This window comes from Euleptes europaea, chromosome 12, assembly GCF_029931775.1.
Source record: "Euleptes europaea isolate rEulEur1 chromosome 12, rEulEur1.hap1, whole genome shotgun sequence".
Classification (NCBI taxonomy): Eukaryota; Metazoa; Chordata; class Lepidosauria; order Squamata; family Sphaerodactylidae; genus Euleptes; species Euleptes europaea.
Genome location: NC_079323.1, coordinates 3,566,192 through 3,590,336, shown reverse-complemented (window position 1 = coordinate 3,590,336; position 24,145 = coordinate 3,566,192). Strand labels below are relative to the sequence as shown.

At 48.2% G+C, this 24,145-nt stretch overlaps 1 protein-coding gene across 2 annotated transcripts in view; it reads right to left on the bottom strand.

Annotated features, from left to right (window-relative positions):
- FAM168A (family with sequence similarity 168 member A) overlaps positions 1–24,145 on the bottom strand; it is a 73,870-nt gene that overhangs the window by 18,039 nt on the left and 31,686 nt on the right. For both annotated transcript variants that reach the window (XM_056858082.1, XM_056858083.1), the window contains exon 2: positions 7,276–7,356. In XM_056858082.1, the coding sequence (XP_056714060.1) occupies positions 7,276–7,356 (81 nt within the window). The remainder of the gene's footprint in view (positions 1–7,275; positions 7,357–24,145) is intronic.

Here is a 24,145-nt window from a genome sequence, read left to right as displayed (position 1 = left end):
CTGCATTAGTCATTCTGTCTAGTAATGGAGCAGCCACGATACTCTTGGGAGGTCAGGTACCTCACAGCCGACTACATCGTATCTGCTTCTTTAAAGAAAGAAGGTTTAGCCTGACCTTCAAGTGACTTGCTTGCCAAAAAAAGAACGCCAATAAAATACTACTTAGCTGAAACCCAATAGAGCGAAAAGTCTGAGATGTAGAGCGCCGTTTGGGAAGGAGTTATTTCATGCATGGATTTCTTTAAATAGCCATATGTAAGCCATTGTCCTTGTTTATACATAAAAAGGATACTGAAATATATATGCAACTAGAGACCCACAAAGATCTGGCTGGCTAGCTCAAAATTTCGGCTCTCCCCCTCCTTCCCTTTCATCTTCCTGGCCTACAATTCCGCTGCATCCCAAACCTCTTTATCAGTCAGCAATACACACCTCCTCTTAGCCCAAACTCCCTCCTCAGGATATTTCCGGACAAGCTCACTATTCACTTTCCTCAGTTTTCCCTCACCGTTCTATTGCTGTTTCCTCTGAGCAGTGAGAGTGTTTGTTGACATTCCATAGCACCTCATGTGCAGGAAATGTCAGGTTAGTGAGGTTAAAAAAAGGAACGCTCAAAAGACAACTGGCAAGAGGGGGATATTTGCTGGCTTTAGCAATATATATATTATATTAGAAAGGGAAGGGAAGAGGAAAAATTAGTGACGCGGGCACACAACAACATCTAGATCGGGGTGTCAAACTCATTTGTTACGAGGGCCGGATATGACGAGAATGTCACTTGGTTGGGCCGGGCAACTGTCCTTGGTTATACATAAAAAGGATACTGAAATATAGACACAACTAGAGACCCACGAAGATTTGGCTGGCTAGCTCAAAATATATGAATTTCGACTCTTCCTCCTCCCTACCTTGTTACGAGAGCTGGATAGGACAAAAATGTCACTTGGTCGGGCCAGGCCACGCCTCGCCAGCCCAGATCGAGAGTGTGGGGGGGGGGCTACCTCGGCTGGCTCATGGGGCGGATAAGAACTCTCAAGGGACCAGTTCCGGCCTACGGGCCTTGTATTTGACTCCCCTGATCTAGAAGACTCTGCAAAGTCTTCGCAGGTCTCCACCAGATTCAAGAAAAGCAGCAGTCTCAGACAGAATCTGGAGGGTTCGGGAAATTCCATACCCATCCTTCATAAAATTGTCCAGGAATAGCGACCCATTGGTGAAACCAGGACTTAGCAAAACGCTTTTCATGAGATGATGCTACACGAGCACATTCCTCTTCAGGACCTCACTTGACCGACGCATGGACTTCTGCCTTGTCCTGGAGCTTATTCCAGGCAGTAAAAGGCAAGCCAAAGAGAGCCAATGCTGCTAAAACACCTTTCCCGAGTAAAAACCACAGCTCTCGTGTAACTGGAAGCAGGGCTCCAGCTCACACTGGTTCACCATGGCCTCCTCCGAAAGCAGGGCTGCCAGCTCCAGGTTGGGAAATCCCTGGAGATTTGCGGGGCGGAGTTTGGGAGGGCGGGGACTGGAGAGGGGAGGGACCCCAGCAGCACATAATGCAGTAGAAGCAACACTCCATAGCAACCATTTTCTCCTGGGGAATCGATCTCTGCCCTCTGGAGATCGGTTGCGATTCCAGGAGATCTCCAAGTCCCATCTGAAGGTTGGCAATCCTATTAATGAGGAAAGGGAGGGCAGGCGAGCTGTGTGAGCCACAGGGGCCTGACCACCCCAAAAGCATACCTGCCCCCTTTTCGAAACCATCACCTGGAGACACCCTTTAAAAAAAGGACGGCAAATAATGAATTTAAGAAATTGAAGAAAGATGTAGACAAGCTGAAACGTGTCCAGAGGAGGGCAACAAAGATGGTGATGGGTCTGGAGATCAAGTCCTATGAGGAAAGGTTGAAGGAGCTGGATATGTTTAGCCTGAAGAGGAGAAGACTGAGAGGGGATATGATAACCATCTTCAAGTACTTGAAGGACTGTCATATAGAGGAGGGTGCCGAGTTGTTTTCTGTTGCCCCAGAAGGTCGGACCAGAACCAACGGGTTGAAATTAAGTCAAAAGAGTTTCCGTCTAGACATTAGGAAGAATTTTCTAAAAGTTAGAGTGGTTCCTCAGTGGAACAGGCTTCCTCAGGAGGTGGTGAGCTCTCCTTCCCTGGAGGATTTTAAGAAGAGGCTAGATGGCCAGCTGTCAGCAATGCTGATTCTGTGACCTTAAGCAGATGATGAGAGAGAGGGCACCTTGGCCATCTTCTGGGCATGGAGTAGGGGTCACTGGGGTGTGTGGGAGGTAGTTGTGAATTTCCTGCATTGTGCAGGGGGTTGGACTAGAAGACCCTGGTGGTCCCTTCCAACTCTATGATTACAAGATTCTATGAATAAAGAGAAGAAAACCACAAGTTTGTTCAAGCTGGATTTTCGGAGCTTCCCTTTCAGTCGGGGGCTGAGATAATGGCAGGCCTGCATTATCATCTGCTGTATTATTAATAGAATGGACCAGGCAGAAGACTGGCCTCAGTGGAAATTAAAACATACGCTCCTCTTATAATGAAATTGCAAAAACAAAACAAAACACACACAAACTACCCACAGAAAGCAAAAACCCTGGAAGGGAATGCATACATCGTTAGGTTTTAATCAAGGGAGCTGCTGGACCTGGAAGGGTGTTTCGCCCGCCCACTAATAAAATCGTGGCTCATATTTTAATAAACAATCTTTCTGCCCGGGAGGTTCCTGGCGCACAACATTCTCGGCCCCTGCACCAAAGGGTGGAACGAGACTGCCTGGCAGCCCGGCTCGGAGGAATCGTTGCCAGACCAAAGACAGCACCGATCGCTTTAACCTGATTTGCATCTCTTTCCAGCAAGAGCTGAAAGGCGGGGGAACTAAATCCACCTACAAGAAGCCAGCGGCTCAGCCGAGGGAAAGAAACGATTTTGGGTCCCCGAAGGACCGGGTTATGTTATTCCCCTGCAAACCTCCACCTTCAGAGAGCCAGCGTGGTGTAGTGGTTAGAAGCGGTGGTTTGGAGTGGTGAACTCCGATCTGGAGAACCGGGTTGGATTCCCCACTCCTCCACATGACCGGCGGAGGCTAATCTGGTGAACTGGATTTGTTTTCCCACTCCTACAAATGAAGCCAGCTGGGTGACCTTGGGCAAGTCACAGTTCTCTTAGACCTCTCTCAGCCCCACCTACCTCACAAGGTGTCTGTGGTGGGGAGAGGAAGGGAAGGCGATTGTAAGCTGGTTTGATTCCTCCTTAAGTGGTAGAGAAAGTTGGCATATAAAAATCAACTCTTCTTCTTCAGCATCCTTTTAGTTATGAGTTTTTGCCAAAGTAACAAGCGGCCCACCTTTTGGAAAGGTGTCCTCGCAAACGAGCCAGAGAAAGCTTTATTTTATAAATATATTTGGGATTTGACATCAGAACCTGTTTTGAGTAATCCAGCGCATGAGGCGCTTGGGGTCACTGAAAGATGCTGCGGAGGTTCACTATTACATAATTTGCAATATTAATTTCTACAGCTCGTGATGCTCCGATGCCTTACAAATTAATCCATGTTTCCCTGAGGATAAAATGGAGGGGAGGAGAGCGATGTACGCCACCTCGGGTCTCCACTGGGGAGATAGGCAGGTATAAATGAAGTAAGTAAATAAATAAATATTTTTTTAAAAATGAATTTATTCAGATACTTTTTATTTCAAAAGCCTGCAACGCTTGCCTATCTTCTTCACAGACATCCAAAGTGGTCCACAGTAAAACCAAAAACTGTTATAAACAGTAAACCGATAATGTATAAATCACAGCAACAGTTACCTATTTTTCGCTCCTAACCATAAGACGCACCTAACCATAAGACGCACCTAGTTTTTAGAGGAGGAAAACAAGAAAAAATCTAAAAATCTAAAAACTTGTCTTATGGAGTGAATGCCGGCTGGGTGCGTGCGAGTCGGGATGGCGCGAGCCGGCGTTCCCCGCCCCGACGGCCAGCTGGGAGGCTGGCAAGGCCGCACAGAGCCGCACGTGCGCGTAGGGAAGGTGCAAGCCAGCATTCCCCGCCCAGACAGCCAGCTGGGAGGCAGGCGGGGCCGCACAGAGCCAGCTGGGGACGTGCGAATCGGGCTGGTGCGAGCCGGCGCACGCGCCCAGTCGGCTCTGTGCGCCCCGCCCGCCTCCCAGCTGGCCGTCGGGGCGGGGAACGCCGGCTTGCGCCGTCCCGATGCGCACACGTGGCTCTGTACTGCCCCGCCCGCCTCCCAGCTGGCCGTCGGGGCGGGGAACACCGGCTCGCGCGGTCCGGATGCGCACGCGCCCAGCCGGCATTCACTCCATAAGACGCACAGACATTTCCCCTCACTTTTGAGGAGGAAAAAAGTGCGTCTTATGGAGCGAAAAATACGGTATTTTTAACAGCATTGAAACAGAAGAACAGTAGCCAACCAGGTGCCTCTAGGAAGCCCACAGACAAGACGACTGCAGCAGCATTGTCCTGCCTGTGTTCCACAGCACCTAAGATAATACACCTGCTCATCAGGTCCCAGAGAGAACAGGCATGCATCATGACTAGTATCCATTTTTACTAGTAACTGTGGATAGCCCTCTCCTGCATGAACATGTCCACTCCCCTCTTAAAGCCTTCCAAGTTGGCAGCCATCACCACATCCTGGAGCAGGGAGTTCCACAATTTAACTATGCATTGTGTGAAGAAGCAAACTAAGACCTATGAGGGACAATGAACGAACAAACGAATAAATGAATATCTCAGGATGGGCCTCTATGCTAAAAGGGACAAGACAGAGAGACACAAACAGAGGCAAAGTTAATTCAGTCCCAAGTCCCTCCAAAGACATTGAGATAAATAAGAATGATCAATTAATTGTATGAGTTATTTGAGTAAGTCTGCATGTGAATGAAACCATCATTCTGAAGAACAGTTCTGAAGAAAAAACACATTCTTTGGCTTAGGGGGATCCACACGTACATTACAGCTGGTACCATTATAGAAGAAGCATTCTTTCTTTCTCAAAAGAGGCCTTCTGTCCAACGTGAAAGTGAAGGAAGTAAACCTGTCCTAAGAAGGTGTCTGCCACCCAATTTATCACAAGCACCCACAGTAAATAATCAAAAATATTTTCTCATCGGCTAATCTGATTAATTGACTACATGTTGCAGGCCTAAACAAGAAAGATACTTTGAACCACTGGACACAGAGTACAAGTAAACGGAAAGAACCAGGCCCAAAGATTCGATTTGAAACATTACGTTTTGATATCACACACAGTGGCATTTGATAAACATCCCTCCCCCCCCCAAAAAAAACATACCCATGTCCATTACAAAGATAAATTTGGAAAGATCTTGGCTTGTTTTCAACAAAACGTGCCAGAGCAGAATGCGGGTGCTGGTAGCTGCATTAGCCCAAGGCAAAATCCAAAAACAACGGTCACATATTCCGAATAACATGACACAAAACATCTTTGGGAATAGCTGAACTCAGCTGATAGAGGGATTTAGCAACTGGATGAAAAAGAAGCTAAGAATCCACAATTTAACTATGCGTCACAGAAGCCTCCGTTTATTTTATGGCTACCGATCCATTCCCAAGCCCAATTCAAGGTGTTTGTTTCGATATTTAACGCCCTACATGGCTCGGGACAGGAGTATCTAAAGGACCCTCCCCCCCCCCTATATTTCTGCTTGGGAATTAAGAGCACAGGAAGAGGCCCTTTTGACGTTCCCATCAATCAAAGAAACTCATCTGGTGGCAAACCCGTGATTATGGAACAAACTTTCCAGGGAGGTCCGCCTGGCCCCCTCACTTTAGATCTTCTACGCTGGCAGTTCTCTCGCACAATTTGGAAATCACCACCTGCACACAGTTACCATACAGCAGAGTGCCTCCATGCCCCAAGCTGACAGACAGACGATGACCAATTACATTTAAGGATCACAGCTATGGTAAGCTAACCCCACTACTTTTTCAGACTGACACTAGATTGAATCTAACCAGCTTCTTCGCTCAATCTCACCCAACTCCCATTCTCAGTACAACCCTCGTCCCACATGGCTTCTGTACATGAGGGCCCCGTGTTCCCCAGCGTAGCCTGTTGTGGTGGTCGAGCGGTCTCCTCTTTCCTCGGCCAAAAAGCTGGCAGGACCCAACACATTGTGATTTTCAGATAGAATCATAAGATCATAGAGTTGGAAGGGACCACTGGGATCATCTAGTCCAACCTCCTGCACAATTCAGGAAATTCACAACTGCCTCCCCTCCCCACACACACACCCTCAGCAACCCCTACTCCATGCCCAGGAGATGGGGAGAGGGAATCCTCCAGGATCCCTGGCCAATCTGGCCTGGAGGGAAATTGCTTCCTGACCCCAAAGATTGGAGATGGCAATGGAAGTGTCTGGAAGTCTGGGCCAAAACGTACCGGTTTGGCCAGAAGAGGATTACCAGCAGCAGCAAAGGTACATTTGTGTGTTTTCACTGCCTGTTCTGGATTGAGCAGCTGAGCAAACCTATCTTGCCTAGGAATGAAGATCGTAGGGAAAGGCCTTTCAGATTGTCCCATCAGTCAACAATGCTTGTTTGGTGGGCACAGGAGGGAGGGTCTTTTTGGTGACAGCCCCATGATTACGGGACAACCTCGCCAGGGCAGGTGCACCTGCCCCCCCCCACTGTCGATCTTCAGGAGGCAGCTGAACGCGGTTTTATTTAAGACTGCATTTGACTGCTTTAGTTTTTATTTATTGGCAGTCCTAATGGGAGCGTTTAAACTGTGACCTTTTACATGCATTTATAATTTTTGTTTTAACCATATTGTTTTTGTGTTTTTTTATGATTGTTTTATTTACATTGTAAGCTGCCTTGAGTTCTGCAAGGGAGAAAGGCAGCCAATCAAGGTTTTAAATAAATACATAAATATCCAGAAGCGAGGGAAGCACAACACCAATATATATACCGGGCTTGCAGGCATGGTGCATGAAGGTATATTTCAGCTCTTAACGAGAACACACCTGACAACAGACTAATTGCGTCCTGCTAAATATCCTGTGGAACATTTTGTAAAAACTAATGAAGTGTTGATAATGGCAGATCTGGTTACGGTGCGGAGAGAATGAGATATCTGCTGAAAAATGCAGGGAGACACCGGCAATATGTGGCTAAAAACAACGAAGGACGAGATTAAGCACGATTTTTTTTTGCATGTTGCCAAGTGCAGCTGAAGCTGCTTCCCAAAAGAAGAAAGAGCTCCGTTTACCTGGGGCATAGCCGGGGCTGGTAGTCGGATACATGTTTGGGTTATAGGTAGGGGCGGCCGTGGGATATCCGGCGGGATAACCTACAGAGAGAGATAAGAGAAGAATATGCGTTAATCGGCAGGAGAATCTTGATGAGACAAAGAACAGCAGCAAAAAAGACTATGGAGGTTACAAGCAACCCCCCACCCAGTTCCGGGGTGTCCCAGTTCCCCAGGGAATAAGGAAAATGTGCACCCCCTTTCACGCTTTATCGCTCCCTGTAATTTCTGCAACGCCCAGTGTGCAAAATACTTTACAGCTTTTTTTCTGGTCCGGCACACCCCGCAGGGCAGAGCTGCGTCCTGTTTTGTGCTCACAACCACTGAATGAAGGTTAGATTAAGCAGCTGTGGCTTGCCCGAAGGCCAAGCTGGTGACTTTGATAGGGGCCGTGGCTCAGTGGAAGAGCATCTGCTTGGTATGCAGAAGGGCCCCAGGTTCAGTCCCCGGCATCTTCAGCTGAAAAGACGAGGCAGTAGGTGATGTGAAAGACCTCTGCCTGAGACCCTGGAAAGCTGCTGCCGGTCTGAGTAGACAATACTGACACTGATGGACCAAGGGTCAAGTCATGTTTATTAATACGGTCGACTGATCAATCACGTGCCAACACATCAAAATTTCCCGACACAATAGTTTTGCACCACAGAATCACAGACTGCCCGCACATATAAAGGTGTAAGGTCAATAAAAGCAACCCCTGGTTAAAATTATCAAATTAAAATTGATAAAATTGTAAAACATTCTAGCAATCATTCTCTAATAAAGCTCTGGGTATTTTAATAGCAACAGCGCAGAAGTTGGCAGTTTGGAGCGTAAGCTGAGGGTCTTCTCCTAATAGTAGCTTCTTTGCCAAAAGCTCAACTGACTCATCAAGGAATTTACCAAGTGGGGGAAAATAAGCTTTGATCTAACTTCGTGTTAGAAGGGGCAACATATCAATGTGGACCAAGGGTCAGATTCAGTACAAGGCAGCTTCATGTGTTCATGTGACTTTTGGGCAGGATTGCAGTCTGAAACTGAGGGAGGATGTTAGGCAAAGATTCTGCCTATGCCACCGTCATGCTCTGGACAACAAAGCCAGTTAACAATAGGCTGGACCTGGTCACGTCTCTGACAAAGTGTGCCGTTAGTCTTTACAGTGGTTCAAGTGTTAGAGTGTCGAACTAGGATCTGGGAGACCCAGGTTTGAATCCCCACTCTGCCACGGAAGCTCACTGGTCGACCTCGGTCCAGTCGCACGCTCTAAGCCTAACTTAGCTCACAGGGTCACGATGCAGAGGCAGGCAAGGGCCAACCACCTCTGTAGGTCTTTTGCCCTGAACTGAACAGCCCCGGCTAGCACTATCTCATCAGATCTCAGAAGCTAAGCAGGATCAGCCCACGGGGTTTTAAAAGGTTTTGGTAAAAAAAAACAACAGCATTCAAAACAGAAGTTAAAATAGTATATTTTAAATAACAAAATAAACCCTCTAACCTGTTAGAGGGCTCATTTTGTTTTTAAAAAAATACTATTTTAACTTCTGTTTTGAATGCTGTTTTTTTACTAGGAAAAGGAAAGCAAAGATTCCTTTTTTTTCTAGCAGCCTACCCACCAAACAAATCCAGAAGGGGAGGGGCTCAGTGGTAGAGCATCTGCTCGGCTTGCAGAAGGTCCCAGGTTCAATCCCCAGCTTCTCCAGTTAAAGGGACTAGGCAAGTAGGTGATGTGAAAGACCTCACCCTGAGACCCTGGAGAGCCGCTGCCAGCCTGAGTAGACACTACTGACTTTGATGGGCCAAGGGTCTGGTTCAGTATAAGGCAGCTTCATGTGTGTTCAGAAGCAGATTGCCCAGACTTCCTGAGCGTAGGGTTGCTGCTCACATCTATGGGCCGTGGCCGTCTTCCTCTCCATTTGCACAAAGGACATCTCCTGGAAGTTAATTAGCAGCATCCATTTCGACAGCCATTACCACAGCGCTGGAATAAATAACTATTTGTCCCAACCTCTCATTTTCATCAGCGTTACATTCCGCCACTAAATCAGGTTAATTAAAAATTGTTTCAGTTAATGCCGGAGACGTCGAGGACTCGCTAATGGCATGTAAAGCCTGTGCTGTCAAGGAGGTTGTGGAGAGTACGGGATTCTGGCAAACATCTCCCGGCGTGTTATTTATAGAAACAGCCACGGCAAGCAGAATGCTAATGAGGACCGGGCTAAGTCAAGGAAAGAGAGCTACTTGAGGTTTCTTTTCGAAGCTGGAGGGGAGGGGGGAGAGAAGATCTTGGACAGCCAGGTATGTTTGCCTGCTAAAAATCAGCTGTCGGGATGACTCTTCACTGTTCGTTTATAGCAGACGTCATATCTCCTTTGTGGCTTCCAAACATTACACAACAGAGATGCTCTTTACAGTGGCAGTGGGTTTTCCGTGGCCTCGTCCCAGGTTGACATTTTAAGATCTAAAACCCCTGCGGTGAGGTGGGCAGGACCAACTGTACAGCTCATAGAATCGTAGAATCATAAGAGTTGGAAGGGTCCATAGAGGCCATCTAGTCCAACCCCCCCTGCTGAATTCAGGATCAGCCTAGAGCATCCCTGACAAGTGTTTGTCCAGCCTCTGCTTAAAGACTGCCAGAGAGGGGGAGCTCCCCACCTCCTGAGGCAGCTGATTCCACTGCCGAACAACTCTTACTGTAAAAAAAAAATCCTATTACCCAGTTGGTACTTTTCCAACCATAATTTAAACCCATTATTGTGAGTCTCATCCTCTGCTGCCAACAGGAACAGCTCCTGCCCTCGTCTAAGTGACAGCCCTTCAAATACTTCCAGAGAGTAATCCTGTCCCCCTCAACTTCCTCTTCTCCAGACTGAACATTCCCACGTCCCTCAGTCTTTCTTCGCAGGGCTTGGTCTCCAGGCCCCTGACCATCCTCGTCGCTCTCCTCTGCACCCACTCTGCACCCACTCCTTATTACCTAATTAAGCCCCCAATCCTGGCTTGGAAATGACTGCATGGGAAAGAGCTAGACAACCGGTCTTGCATTAGGGTTGCCAACCTCCAGGTGGGGCCTAGAGATCAGCAAGCACAACTGACCTCCAGATGACAGAGATCAGTTCCCCTCGAGAAAAGGGCTGCTTTGGAGGGTAGACTCTATGGCATTATACGCTGCAGAGGTCACTCCCTTCCCCAAACTCCAGCCCCCCCCCCAATCTCCAGGAATTTCCCTACGCAGAGTTGGCAACCCTCCCTCGCATACCCAGTGACAGAGCTGGAAGCGTTAGAGCAGCGGCACAAGACAGATGTGCAGACAAGACAATCCACAGACCTTGCTGGAAGATCACGAGAGGGAGGGCAGGAAGTGTTGTGTCAGTGTTTGGCTCTCGTGGCCCTTTCTTACATGACCAGGGTAATGCCCATCGCCACTCTAGGGTAAGGAAGGAGTTTTCCTCTGTGAGTTTTCTGAAGGGGGGGTGAGCTTTTGGGAGTCAAAGCTTGGTATCTGATGAAGGGAGCTTTGATTTCAAGATACTCCTGGATTCGAATCTCACCGTCCTACTGCAGACCAACACGGCTCCCCTCTGAAACTATAACAGAGGTGTGGAAGAGGCGTGGGACAGGGAAGCAGTTCCCAGGAGGAGAAGCTCTGCAGAACAACTGGGGGGGGGGGGCAGGGCTGCTTTTGGAAGGGATCATTTGTGTGTATTGGGGGGAGGGGGTCCTTGCAGAGCATGACTAGAGAAAAGACTTCCAAGGAAACTTGGGCCAGAGAACCTTCCGAAAGCCTTGGCAACTGAGGAAACGGCAGCACTGGTGCGCACACTGATTGCTACCCATCAGCAATACATTTAACCGAAGGTACTCCCGTCTCCAATTAGCATTGCTATCGCTCAGCGTCCGTTTAAGCCGAAGCATTGCAACTAGCCTACGCTCCAAACTCAAATGGGGACAAAGAAACCTTTAGCAACTATCCCCAAAAGAAACACATCCCTTACCGGGCGGATTGAGACTGGGAAGGGCAGCCATGAAGGAGCTAGAAAAGATCCTTGTGTAAGGATCGAACGGGGTTTGATTCCCCACTCCTCCACATGAGCAGCGGACTCTTAATCTGGTGAACCGGGGTTGATTCCCCATTTAAAACCATGGTTTGAAGGAGGTCATGCCTTGGACTTAATCTTTTGCACTGCACCTTTGCGAGAAGGACTGCTTTCAGGGCTGGAGGTTCTGCCCTGAGCCTTGGGTCTGACCACTCTCTACTCAAGCAAGGGCGAACGTGACCCTGACACCCCTCTGGAAAGAGAGCCCAGTTGAAATGGCCCCACTCCCTGAGGCTCCTGGATCCTACATGATTCCAGAATGATCTGGGGGATTTTAGGATTCCAAGCAGGTCTTCTGCTAACTGTGCTGGAAGTTCGGAACGTGAAGCTCCTTGAAGTTATCGACAAGGTTGCCTGTCACCGACCTCTCGCTTCCTTGGGGTATATCCCAGCAGTCACCCGTCGGATTTTTTGGGCTCACAACCACCGAACGAAGGTTAGATTAAGGACCAGAGTGGTCCCACTCTTCCTCGGTGATCTCCCATCCGAGTATTGACCCTGCTTAGCTCCTGAGGCCTGACAAGATCAGGCCAGTCTGGGGTAACAGGGCAGCTACTTAACATAAGTGCTCCATGTCTGATTTCATGGGCATTTTGCCCCGAGTGAAACAGGGCAACCCTCCAGCGCAGGAAAAGGAACTAAAGGGCAGGCAAGAGAAGCAGCTAGGATGCAAAGCCCAGAACGATACCTAGAATCACAGAATCATAGAGTTGGAAGGGACCACCAGGGTCATGTAGTCCAACCCTCTGCACAATGCAGGAAATTCACAACTACCTCCCCCCTCCACACCCCCAGTGACCCCTACTCCATGCCCAGGAGATGGCCAAGATGCCGTCCCTCTCACGATCTGCCTAAGGTCATAGAATCAGCATTGCTGACAGATGGCCGTGTGTGTGTGTGTGTGTGTGTGTGTGTGTGTGTGTAAAGTGCCGTCAAGTCGCAGCCGACTTATGGCGACCCCTTTTGGGGGTTTTCAGGGCAAGAGACTTAACAGAGGTGGTTTGCCAGTGCCTTCCTCTGCACAGCAACCCTGGTATTCCTTGGTGGTCTCCCATCCAAATACTCACCAGGGCTGACCCTGCATAGCTTCTGAGATCTGACGAGATCAGGCTAGCCTGGGCCATCCAGGTCAGGCGATGGCCATCTAGCCTCTGCTTAAAAACCTCCAGGGAAGGAGAGCTCACCACCTCTCAAGGAAGCCTGTTCCATTGAGGAACCGCTCTAACTGTCAGAAAATTCTTCCTAATGTCTAGACAGAAACTCTTTTGATTTAATTTCAACCCGTTGGTTCTGGTCTGACCTTCTGGGGCAAGAGAAAACAACTCGGCACCCTCCTCTATGAAACAGCCCTTCAAGTACTTGAAGATGGTTCTCATATCCCCCCTCAGTCTTCTCCTCTTCAGGCTAAACATACCCAGCTCCTTCAACCTTTCCTCATAGGACTTGGTCTCCAGACCCCTCACCATCTTTGTTGCCTTCCTCTGGACCCGTTCCAGCTTGTCTACATCTTTCTTAAATTGCGGTGCCCAAAACTGAATACAGTACTCTAGGTGAGATCTAACCAGAGTAAAGCGATACCTATACTGCCCTGACTTGGACAACCCTAGCTAGTCTGATCTTGTCGGATCCTGGAAGCAAACCCGTTGGTTCTGGTCTGACCTTCTGGGGCAAGAGAAAACAACTCGGCACCCTCCTCTATGTGACAGCCCTTCACGAACTTGAAGATGGTTCTCATATCACCTCTCAGTCTTCTCCTCTTCAGGCTTAACATATGCAGTACAGCTCGGTAGGAGTTGGGCCGTTCTTCTCTGCCCCCCCCCCCCCATCGTCGACAGGTCAATTGTAATATAACAGACTGTTCTACTGAAAATGTCATGCAAGTGCTATTTAGCATTACAGCGTGCCGTATGGGCAGACTGCGGGAGACAGGACACAGTCCCTGGAGAGGCGAGCCACTGCCAATCTGGCTGGGGAAACGTGGCTATTTTCTTTGCCTGCCAGAAAAAAATCCCAGACAAAACCAACAATTATCAAACAGCACCTCTGAGCGTTGAAGGCAAAATGGTAGCAGCCTTGGCGCGGGCAGGTTTAGAACCAGCGTCGCCCTTAACCTTTCGATGCTTTACTTTCTGCCTCCTAATTAACTTCAGTCGCTCCATATGCTATTTTGGACGGTTCCTGGACTAATACCAGCGAGGCAAATTGCTCTCAAATCCATTTGGTTTCGACAAACACAAAAGCAGATGGAGCGTGCACAGAATATTAGGAAAAACCAGTTTCAGAGTGTTAAAAAGGCTTAATGTTTCTCTCTCGGGTCCCCGGGCCAGATTCAAAACGATGCTTCGGGGAAATGGGGAATTCGCCAGCTCTTGACTGGCGAAGCCGCACAGCTGCGTCTGAGAAAGCCTTGCGCACAAATAATGTCCAATTTCACGGGCTGGGAAAGCGGGAAGGTCTTGTTCAAAGGGAGAATAGAAGTCATTTGGGGCCCTCAACAGGTGGCGTGCCGGAGACACAACTTGTCGCATTATGAGAGCGACGGATGTCGCCCCAACCAGTATTAAAAGGCCACCTTAAGTGACTGCTGGCTTTGTGCTGGAAAGCTTTAATTACCAAAAAAAAAAAAATCACCTAAAAGATGTGAATTGCTATATAGACAGAAAGGCAAAGGGCCCAGACGCTAGAACACACACACAGCATCACTGGCGGATCGGACCAGTGAGGGTCCATAGTGGTGTAGTGGTTAAGAGCGGTGGTTTGGAGCGGTGGACTCTGATCTGGAGAACTGGGTTTGATTCCCCTCTCCTCCACACGAAGCCAGCTGGGTGACCTCAGGCTGGTCACAGCTCTTAGAGCTCTCTCAGCCCCACCTACCTCACAGGGTGTCTGTTGTGGGGAGGGTGATTGAAAGCTGGTTTGATTCTTCCTTAAGTGGTAGAGAAAGTCGGCATATTAAAACCAACTCTTCTTCTTCTTCCATCTAGTCTACTGTCCTTTCCCCCACGGTGGCCATCAGATGCCCCCTGGAAAACCCACAAGCAGGCGGGCTGAGACCAAAGCTTCCTGCTGCTGCTGCTGCTGGGGGATCTCCAGCAACCTGGATTCTGAGCAAGGTGGCCCCCCCGACAACAAGAAGTCAGTGCAATAAACAACCAAAGGAGGTAGGAAGGAGAGTGAAGGCTGATTTCAGCATCCCTGTATAGTGTCCTAGAGCCTGCAAATTATTATTTTTTAAATCTATGCAGTCCTATTCCCTATCTATACCCCCACCAACATCATTTATAAATTAGGCTCTTTGTATAAAACAGGTTAATGGCCCTTCCTTTTCTTTTCCTTTTTCCTTTTCTTTTTGCAGTTTGGGCCAGAAGATGTTACTCAGCATTCATTAACGCTGCTTTCAAACTGTGGGCTAGTGGCTCACTGGTAGAGCATCTGCTTGGCGTGCCAAAGTTCACATGAACACACACACACCCTTATACTGAATCAGACTTGTGGTCCATCAAAGTCAGTATTGTCTACTCAGACCGGCAGCCGCTCTCCAAGGTCTCAGGCAGAGAGGTCTTTCACATCACCTGCTTGCCTAGTCCCTTTAACTGGAGATGCCCGGGAAAGAACCTGGGACCTTCTGCATGCCAAGCAGATGCTCTACAAACTGAGCCACAGCCCCTCTCCACATTCAGTCCCTGCCATCTCCAGTCAGAAAGGACCAGGCAGCAGGTGATGTGAAAGACCTCTGCCTGAGACCCTGGAGAACCATAGAGAGGGGCTGGTGGCTCAGTGGTAGAGAAATCTGCTTGGCATGCAGAAGGTCCCAGGTTCAATCCCTGGCATCTCCAGTTGGAAAGGCCAGGAACTCTTTGACATGGCAGGCCTCTACTTGAGACTCTGGAGAGCCGCTGACACTCAGAGTAGACAATTCTGACCTTGGTGGCTGATGTTCTGATCCAGTATAAGGCAGCTTCCTGTGTTCACGCCTCTTTATCCAAGACACGCAGCTCAGGTCAGATGCTTTCTTCAGTACCACCTTTATATTCACAACATAATTTCGGAGAAAGCTTAGAAAGCTTATTAGCTTCAAGCCGCCTTTTATTACTCCCCAGGTTTATAATCTTCCAAAGATGGAGAGCGGGTGTGCTGTGTAGGAACAACCCCTCCTCCTCCCAATTTCATGTGAGAGTTGATTTCTGATTTCCATATTAATAAAATGTAGCTTTACCTTTTATTTGGCCGTAATCCTTACAACAACAGGGGAAAGAGATTATACCAAAGAGGTTAGAAAAGCAATTAAGCGCGGCAGGCAGAAACTTAAAAGGCTGGAGGGGCGCGGGAGAGGAAAAAATGAAATCAAGCTACTGCGTATTGAATGTTGGCTATGCCGGCAAGGCAGGAGGGTAGGAAACTCCTGAACGTATATCTGGGTGATGGGGCAGCCCCTGCAGCTCATTAAGGGAAGCTTTTGATGCCCTCAATTTATTCACTCCCTCAACCTCTGCAAGGAATTTCTGCAGCACATTCATCAATGGAAGCACCATCTTAATGGCGGCTAAAGGGAACCTCCACATTCAGAGGCAGTCAACCTGTGAATCCCAGTGTCAGGAGGCAATATCGGGGGGTGGGTTCTTGGCCTCTATGCCCTGTTGCTGGCCCTCCAGAGGAACTGGCTGGCCTCTGTGTGATGCTGGATGCTTTGTGATGCTGGACAGGATGCTGGACTAGATGGATCCTCACTGATCCAGCAGGGCTCTTCTGAGGTTCTTATCAGGGGAAGGCCCCAGGATGTGGTGATGGCCGCCAACTTGGAAGGCTTTGAGAGGGGAGTGGACATGTTCATGGAGGAGAGGGCTATGAGCACATGAACACATGAAGCTGCCTTCTACTGAATCAGACCCTTGGTCCATCAAAGTCAGTATTGTCTACTCAGACCAGAAGCGGCTCTCCAGGGTCTCAGGTGGAGGTCTTTCACATCACCTACTTGCCTAGTCCTTTAACTGGAGATGCTGGGGATTGAACCTGGGACCTTCTTCATACCAAGCAGATGCTCTACCACTAAGCCATGGCTATCCATGGCTACTAGTAAAAAATGGATACTAGTCATGATGCATTCTCTCCAGGATCAGAGGAGCATGCCTATTATATGAGGTGCTGTAAAGGAACACAGGCAGGATAATGCTGCTGCGGTTGTCTTGTTTGTGGGCTTCCTGGAGGCACCTGGTTGGCCACTGTGTGAACAGACTGCTGTACTTGATGGGCCTTGGTCTGATCCAGCAGGGCTCTTCTTATGTTCTTATCCCACCTTTCCTCTAATGGGTTCTCAAGTCATGGCCTACGTTGTTCTTCCCTCCTTTATCCTCATGACAGCCATGTGAGATAGGCTTATTTGTTTATGCATTTTTAAAATATTTGTTAGACACCTTCCAACAGAGCTCAAGGTGGTTTACAACATTAATAAAATACAAGATTTTAAAAAAGAACATAAAACAAAAATGTTAATTGAAAAAATGCAATTTAGGACTCCCTTTAATTAAACGCAGGAGTGGAAATTGGACTAGGTCACCTATGTGTTGTAAGAATTCAGCTGACTTATGGATAGGGTTGCCAACCTCCAGGTACTAGCTGGAGATCTCCTACTATCACAACTGATCTCCAGCCGACCGAGATCAGTTCCCCTGGAGAAAATGGCCGCTTTGGCCATTGGACTCTATGGCATTGAAGTCCCTCCCCTCCCCAAACCACGCCCCTCCTCGGGCTCTGCCCCAAAAACCTCCTGCCGGGGGCGAAGAGGGACCTGGCAACCCGACTTATGGAGCCAAGGTTCTAATTTAATAGAATGGGTGGGACTTCGTGACTGTGAATGCAGGCCACCAAAAAGGAAATGCAAAAGCTTAAAAGATTGGTTGACAGAGAGAGAGATCCTAATTGCAGGAGTCTGTTTCATTACAACTTCTGCTGTCTTGAGATTTGCGCTTCGATGAAGATTTATGCAAAAATGATCTTGCCCGCGTGTCGCCATAATTTTTCTGTTATCCCTCACAGCGTTACTCTTCCCCCCCTTTTTTTTTGCCTGAGAGAAAACTGTATTACAGATTGCCTAATTATGCGAGCAGTAATTCTTCTCACCCTGACATTTGCTCTCAAGCAGATGAGGTGAGGCCCACAATCTTGGCCATCTCTAGGCATAGGAATAATTGTGTGTGTGAAGTTATGACGCGGTTCTCCTTTTCGAGATTATGGGACTGCTGAAGGATATAAATCTGTCAATATGCCGATACAGTTGTAAACAACCCGGGAAGAGTGAATTACTACCTAGGCACTTAAAAAGCTCCTTCAAATAGTATAAAAGAGAAGACGTGTTTCAGCCGGAAATTCTACCGTGGCTGTTCTTAGGGAAGGAATGGCAGTTGTGTGTGTTCCATGTATTTCAGTGGGGGATGCGGCGTTAAAAACAGAAGAACATAAGAAAGGCCCTGCTGGATCAGACCAAGGTCCATCAAGCCCAGCAGTCTGTTCACACAGTGGCCAACCAGGTGCCTCCAGGAAGCCACAAACAAGACGAGTGCAGGAGCATTGTCCTGCCTGGGTTCCATAGCATCTAATATAATAGACATGCTCCTCTGATCCTGGAGAGAATAGGTATGTATCATGACTAGTGTCCATTTTGACTAGTAGCCATGGATAGCCCTCTCCTCCATGAACATGTCCACTCCCCTCTTAAAGCCTTCCAAGTTGGCAGCCATCACCACATCCTGGGGCAGAGAGAAAAGCCCTGCTGGATCAGACCAAGGTCCATCAAGTCCAGCAGTCTGTTCACACAGTGGCCAACCAGGTGCCTCTAGGAAGCCCACAAGCAAGCAGCATTGTCCTGCCCATGTTCCACAGCACCTAATATAATGGGCATGCTCCTCTGATCCTGGAGAGAATAGATATGCATCATTACTAGTAGCCATTTTGACTAGTAGCCATGGATGGCCCTCTCCTCCATGAACATGTCCACTCCCCTATTAAAGCTTCCAAGTTGCTAAAGGTGATAGAGTCATATGTCAATATAGTTTTGCGGCAGCAAGAATTAAAATTGCTAAAAAATGGAAGCAAACAAATAAACCTTCAATTAAAGAGTGGCGAGAAAAATTATGGATGTATATGAGGATGGCCAAAATTACAGCTTTTTTACATGATAAAGATATGGAGGAATTTAAATGTACGTGGGTAAAGGCCACCGCATATTGGGATAAAGTGGCAAAAACGGATTTTAAAAGTATAGTTAACGAATTATAGTATAATATGATTTTAAATATGATATAATAATAGTTTTTTTTCTGATATGTCATAACACTCCATCGGAAGTCTAATGGTGGAGGGCACTGCGGTGGGGGGATGGGATTTGGATTCAGGGCACGATATGGCTTATAGACTGATTTGAATATTGTATTAACGGATAAATAGTGCGCTGAACATGTAATTTTTGTTTTTCTTTTTATGTATATGTATTTTGTACTTTTTTTTTCTTTTTTCTTTTTTTTCTTTTTTTGTGTTTATTATGAAAATTAAAAAATTAAAAAAAAAAAAGCCTTCCAAGTTGGCAGCCATCACCACATCCTGGGGCAGGGAGTTCCACAATTTAACAATGCGTTTTCACAGAACCATCAGCTACATATCCTCAATGTGATCATCTACGGGTTTGTGTGTGTGTGTGAATGAATGAATGTGTATGGGGGGTTTAAGCTGCGCTGCTCATTTTTGCACGGGAAGAACAGTGGGACGGAACCGAAAGCAGACAGAACTGTTATTAATCGGTAATAAACCTTCTCCTTTGTGTTTTTGTCATCTACGGATAAACAGAACACTGAGTCTCCGGAATAAGTTTATTTAAAGACTGAGACTCAGAACAATTTATTATTTAGAATCTGAGCGTGAGCGGCTTCTTCTCTAGCTTTCAAAAGCAACGGCAGTTTTTTTTATTATTATTGTGCGGTTTTCAGAATGGATTAAAAATGGCGGATGCAAACGAGATGCGGCATGTCATGATCTGAGGGTGTTTTCTAGTTCTTACCCAGCCCCCCAGCCCCACCCCGTTCCATCCAGAGTCAGCGGTTCAAGGTGAGACAGACAGGCTCGGCCGCTCTGCGAATGGAGGAGGAAGATGACTGTGCTGGACCAGAGACGGAGGACGGGAGCTCACAGCGGCATTGTGCGTGCGGCAGCTGTTGTTGTGACCCTTTGCCTCCCCTTTCCGTAAGGCAGCTGCCGTCAGCGTTCTTGTTCTTCCTGGCTAGCTCTGGTAGCACTTAATATGCACCCAGATAGAGTAATAGAATCTTAGCATTAGAAGGGTCCATAGAGGCCATCTAGTCCAACCCCCCTGCTCAATGCAGGATCAGCCTGGAGCATCCCTGACAAGTAATTGTCCAGCCTCTACTTAAAGACTGTCAGTGAGGGGGAGCTCACCACCTCCCTAGGCAGCCAATTCCACTGTTGAACAACTCTTACAGTAAAAAATGTTTTCTTAATATCCAGCTGGCACCTTTCTGCCCGTAATTTAAACCCATTATTGTGAGTCCTTTCCTCTGCTGCCAACAGGAACAGCTCCCTGCCCTTCTCTAAGTGACAGCCCTTCAAATACTTAAAGAGAGCAATCATGTCCCCCCTCAACCTCCTCTTCTCCAAACTAAACATTCCCAACTCCCTCAGCCTTTCGTCATAGGGTTTGATCTCCAGGCCCCTAATCATCCTTGTCGCTCTCCTCTGCACCCACTCCATTCTGCCACAACTTTTTGAAGTGAGGCCTCCAGAACTGCACACAATACTCCAATCATAGAGTTGGAAGTGACAGGGTCATCTAGTCCAACCCCCTGCAAAATGCAGGAAATTCACCACTACCTCCCCCCCACAATCCCAGTGACCCCTACTCCACAGAAGATTGGGGGGGGGGGGAAACAACCTCCAGGATCCCTGGCCCCTCTGGCCTGGAGGAAAGATTACTTCCTGACCCCAAAGTGGCAATCGGCACTACCCTGGACCTGCAAGAAAGGGCCATGGGAGTCAAACACCGATGCAAACCTTCCTGCCTTCCCTCTTATGATCTGCAGAAGGTCATATAAACAGAATAAGCACATCAAACGCCCTGACAGTCGGAGATCACTAACCCAGCTCAGCACCTTGATCAGGATGGCCCAGGCTAGCCCAATCTTGGCAGATCTTGGAAGTTAAACAAGGTGAGGACTTGGATGGGAGACCTCCAAGGAAGTCCAGGGTCTCTATGCTGAGGCAGGCAAAGGCAAACCGCCTCTGCGTGTCTTTTGCCCTGACCTGGATGGCCTAGGCTAACCCAATCTCATCAGATCTTGGAAGCTAAGCAGGGTGGTCCCTGGTTAGTGCTTGGATAGGAGACCACCAAGGAAGTCCCGACCTATCTTCAAAATCCCTAATGGACCTCTCACCGAAATCCAACAACCCCCAACTCTATCAGTTGGCCAGCAATTAAAATGCCTTTTCTTTTCTTTTCTTTTCTGCTGTCAAGTCACAGCCAACTTACGGCAGTTCTGTAGGATTTCCGAGGCAAGAGATGTTCAGAGGCGGTCTGCCATTGCCTGCCTCTGCGTAGCGACCCTGGTGTTTCTTGGTGGTCTCCTATCCAATACTGACCAAAGTCGACCCTGCTTAGTTTCTGGGATCTAACAAGATTGGGCTCGACTGGGCTCTCCAGGCCAGGGCACGTCACCTACTACCCGATCCTACTACGTTCTGCATGCCAAGCAGATGCTACTTTCAGTTCTTTGTTTCTTTAATCAATACCATTTGTAAATGACGGCAAGAAATAAAGAAAGCCAAGACAGGAGGAGGCTTGCAGGTACAAAGAAACAGACTAAGGCAAGGGAGTTAGACGCCCCTATCAAAACCCATGATGTTTTGAGAGTCGCACCACTGAGGTGTCTTGAGTGATTCCCCCAAATTATCAATAAATGCAATATCGGTGAGACGCATGCTAAGTAGACCTCAATAACTGACATTAACCAGCTGCAACAACCATGCAGAAAAGAAGGTTTATATCTCCAACAATGAAGAAGAAGGAGGTTGGTTTTTATATGCTGACTTTCTCTACCACTTAAGGAAGAATCAAACCTTACAATCGCCTTTCCTTCCCCTCCCCACGACAGACACCCTGTGAGGTAGGTGGGGCTGAGAGAGCTGTGACTAGCCCACAGTGGCTTCATGTGGAGGAGTGGGGAAACCAACCCGGTTCACCAGATTAGCTTCCGCCGGTCATGTGGAGGAGGGGGAATCAAAGCCGGTTCTCCAGATCAGAGTCCACCGCTCCAAAGCACCGCTCTTAACCACGCTGGCACCACAATGCACACGGAAAATGGCATCAAATATTTCCTGAATCGTAATCCTCCTACGCATTAGGTGTAATAATAGAACATCTTCCTTACAGCCAGTAAAAAACACAGCTAAGAAAACACTGGGTACCCCAACACCTTCAAGGCTCAGAAGGAAAGGAAAGAGAGAGGGAGGTCCTATTACTTTCAACAGATACCTGCTTTTACCTCCTCCTCCACTGGTCCCTTCCCATGGAAACAAACTCGCATTTGTCAGTAAAGAAGAGAGATTTTAAAGAACTCTATATTGCTGTATGCAAGCGCCACCAAATATCAGAGGCATCCTTTTAATCTGAATGAAAATCCCACACGAGTATTGCATGATTAAATTTAGCGGGTGTGAAATTTCATTAGGTTGCTCAGTTTTAAGCAGACTGGATAATTAATTCTGAAGGACGACAGAACTTAAAGGGGGGGGGGGAATTAATGCCGCAATTTTTTTATCTCACTTCCAGCCTTTCGCCATCTGTGCGATCGTTCCCATTAATGTAATACAGCAGCCTCTCACGGCTCGGCCATTGATGAATTTATAAAGAATGTGACCTTATCAATCAAGGGAGGTTAACGGCTTGTAAATGCTGATAGATGGCCAAGAGCGCAGCAGTCAAACCTTTTGACCCTTCTGCAAAAAAAGCTGAAACTACATCTGAAATGCCCCAACTATGGGAAGAAAAACGGGTTGTTTTTGAGGTGAAGAAGGACAGATGTGCCCCCAAATATATAATTATATTTGAATAAATATAGATATTCCTCAGCTACTTTTTCCAGGCCTGATTCCAAGACTAGAAGTGAGCTTCACTTGGAGAAAAGCAGCATAGGGCATGAACTGTGGGGCTTGGGCGTAGAGCATCTGCTTCGCATGCAGAAGGTCCTAGGTTTGATCCCTACTATCTTTGGCTGAAAGAAGCAGGCGGGAGGGAATGGGAAAGGCCTCTGCCCGGGACCCTGGAGAGCAGCTGCCAGTCTGAGTAGACGATACCGACATTGATGGACCAAAAAGTCTGATTCAGCATAAGGCAGCGTGTGTTCAGGTTCATAGGTGAGTTTCCCCCCAACACTTGTCAGTTGAGGTTCTTAATGATAATCGTTTTTACCTCTGCAGGGTTTGGGGCAAGGGGGCAGGCATGAGGAGGAGGAAGAGGAAAAGAAGGAGGAGGAGGAGAAGGAGAGGAAGAGGAAGAAGAAGGAGAGGAAGAGGAAGCAGAAGCAGAAGAGGAGGAGCAGGAGTTGGTTTTTATATGCTGACTTTCTCTACTGCTTAAGGGAGAATCAATCTAGCAATCACCTTCCCCTCCCCACAGCAGATACCCTGTGAGGTAGGTGGGGCTGAGAGAGTGTGACTAGCCCAAGGTCACCCAGCTGGCTTCATGTGGAGGAGTGGGGAAACCAACCCGGTTCACCAGGTTAGCCTCCGCCGCTCACGTGAAAGAGTGGGGAATCAAACCCGGTTCTCCAGATCAGACTCCACCGCTCCAAACCACCGTTCTTAACCACTACACCACGCTGGCTCTCTTTTCTTTAATTATCTTTACCCTTTCCCCTTAGGGTTTCTTATCTAATGAACAATTACCATTCCGTTTATGGATGGCTGCAACAAGGCAGTAGCGTTTGGCTCAGATCAGGGTCACATGGGAGGGGGGGGCGATGGCTCTTTGGGGGCCCACAGTGGCTCTCGGCAGCCCAGTAAATGCGCTGACAGCACCCAGCTCTCTGTCTCCTCATCCATATCTCCCGTTGATGCAGTAGGGGTCCTGAGCCACCGTCTGACTGCTGTGGTTAAATGGCATACAGCTCACTCCTGAGCTGGGAGGCCGAAAGTCTTCAGGAGGTGGGCAAGGATGTGGCACATGTGCCGTGATCCCATGGGGCGTTCCCAGGGTGTTCCGGGGGCGGAGCCGCGTTAAGGCGGCTTCCTAACCCTCCATCAGGCCCGGAACACCTGCGTGATGTAGTGGTTAAGAGCGGTGGACTCTGATCTGGAGAACCGGGTTCGATTCCCCCACTCCTCCACATGAGGCTAATCTGGTGAACTGGATTTGTTTCCCCACTCCTCCACATGAAGACAGCTGGGTGACCTTGGGCTAGTCACAGCTCTCTTTGAGCTCTCTCAGCCCCACCTACCTCACACATGAACACATGAAGCTACCTTATACTGAACCAGACCCTTGGTCCATCAAAGTCAGTATTGTCTACTCTGACCAGCAGAGGCTCTCCAGGGTCTCAGGCGGAGGTCTTTCACATCACCTACTCGCCTAGTCCTTATAACTGGAGATGCCGGGGATTGAACCTGGGGCCTTCTGCATGCCAAGCAGATGCTCTGCCACTGAGCCACCACCCCTCTCCATGGCTCTCCAGGGTCTCAGGTAGAGGTCTTTCACATTGTGT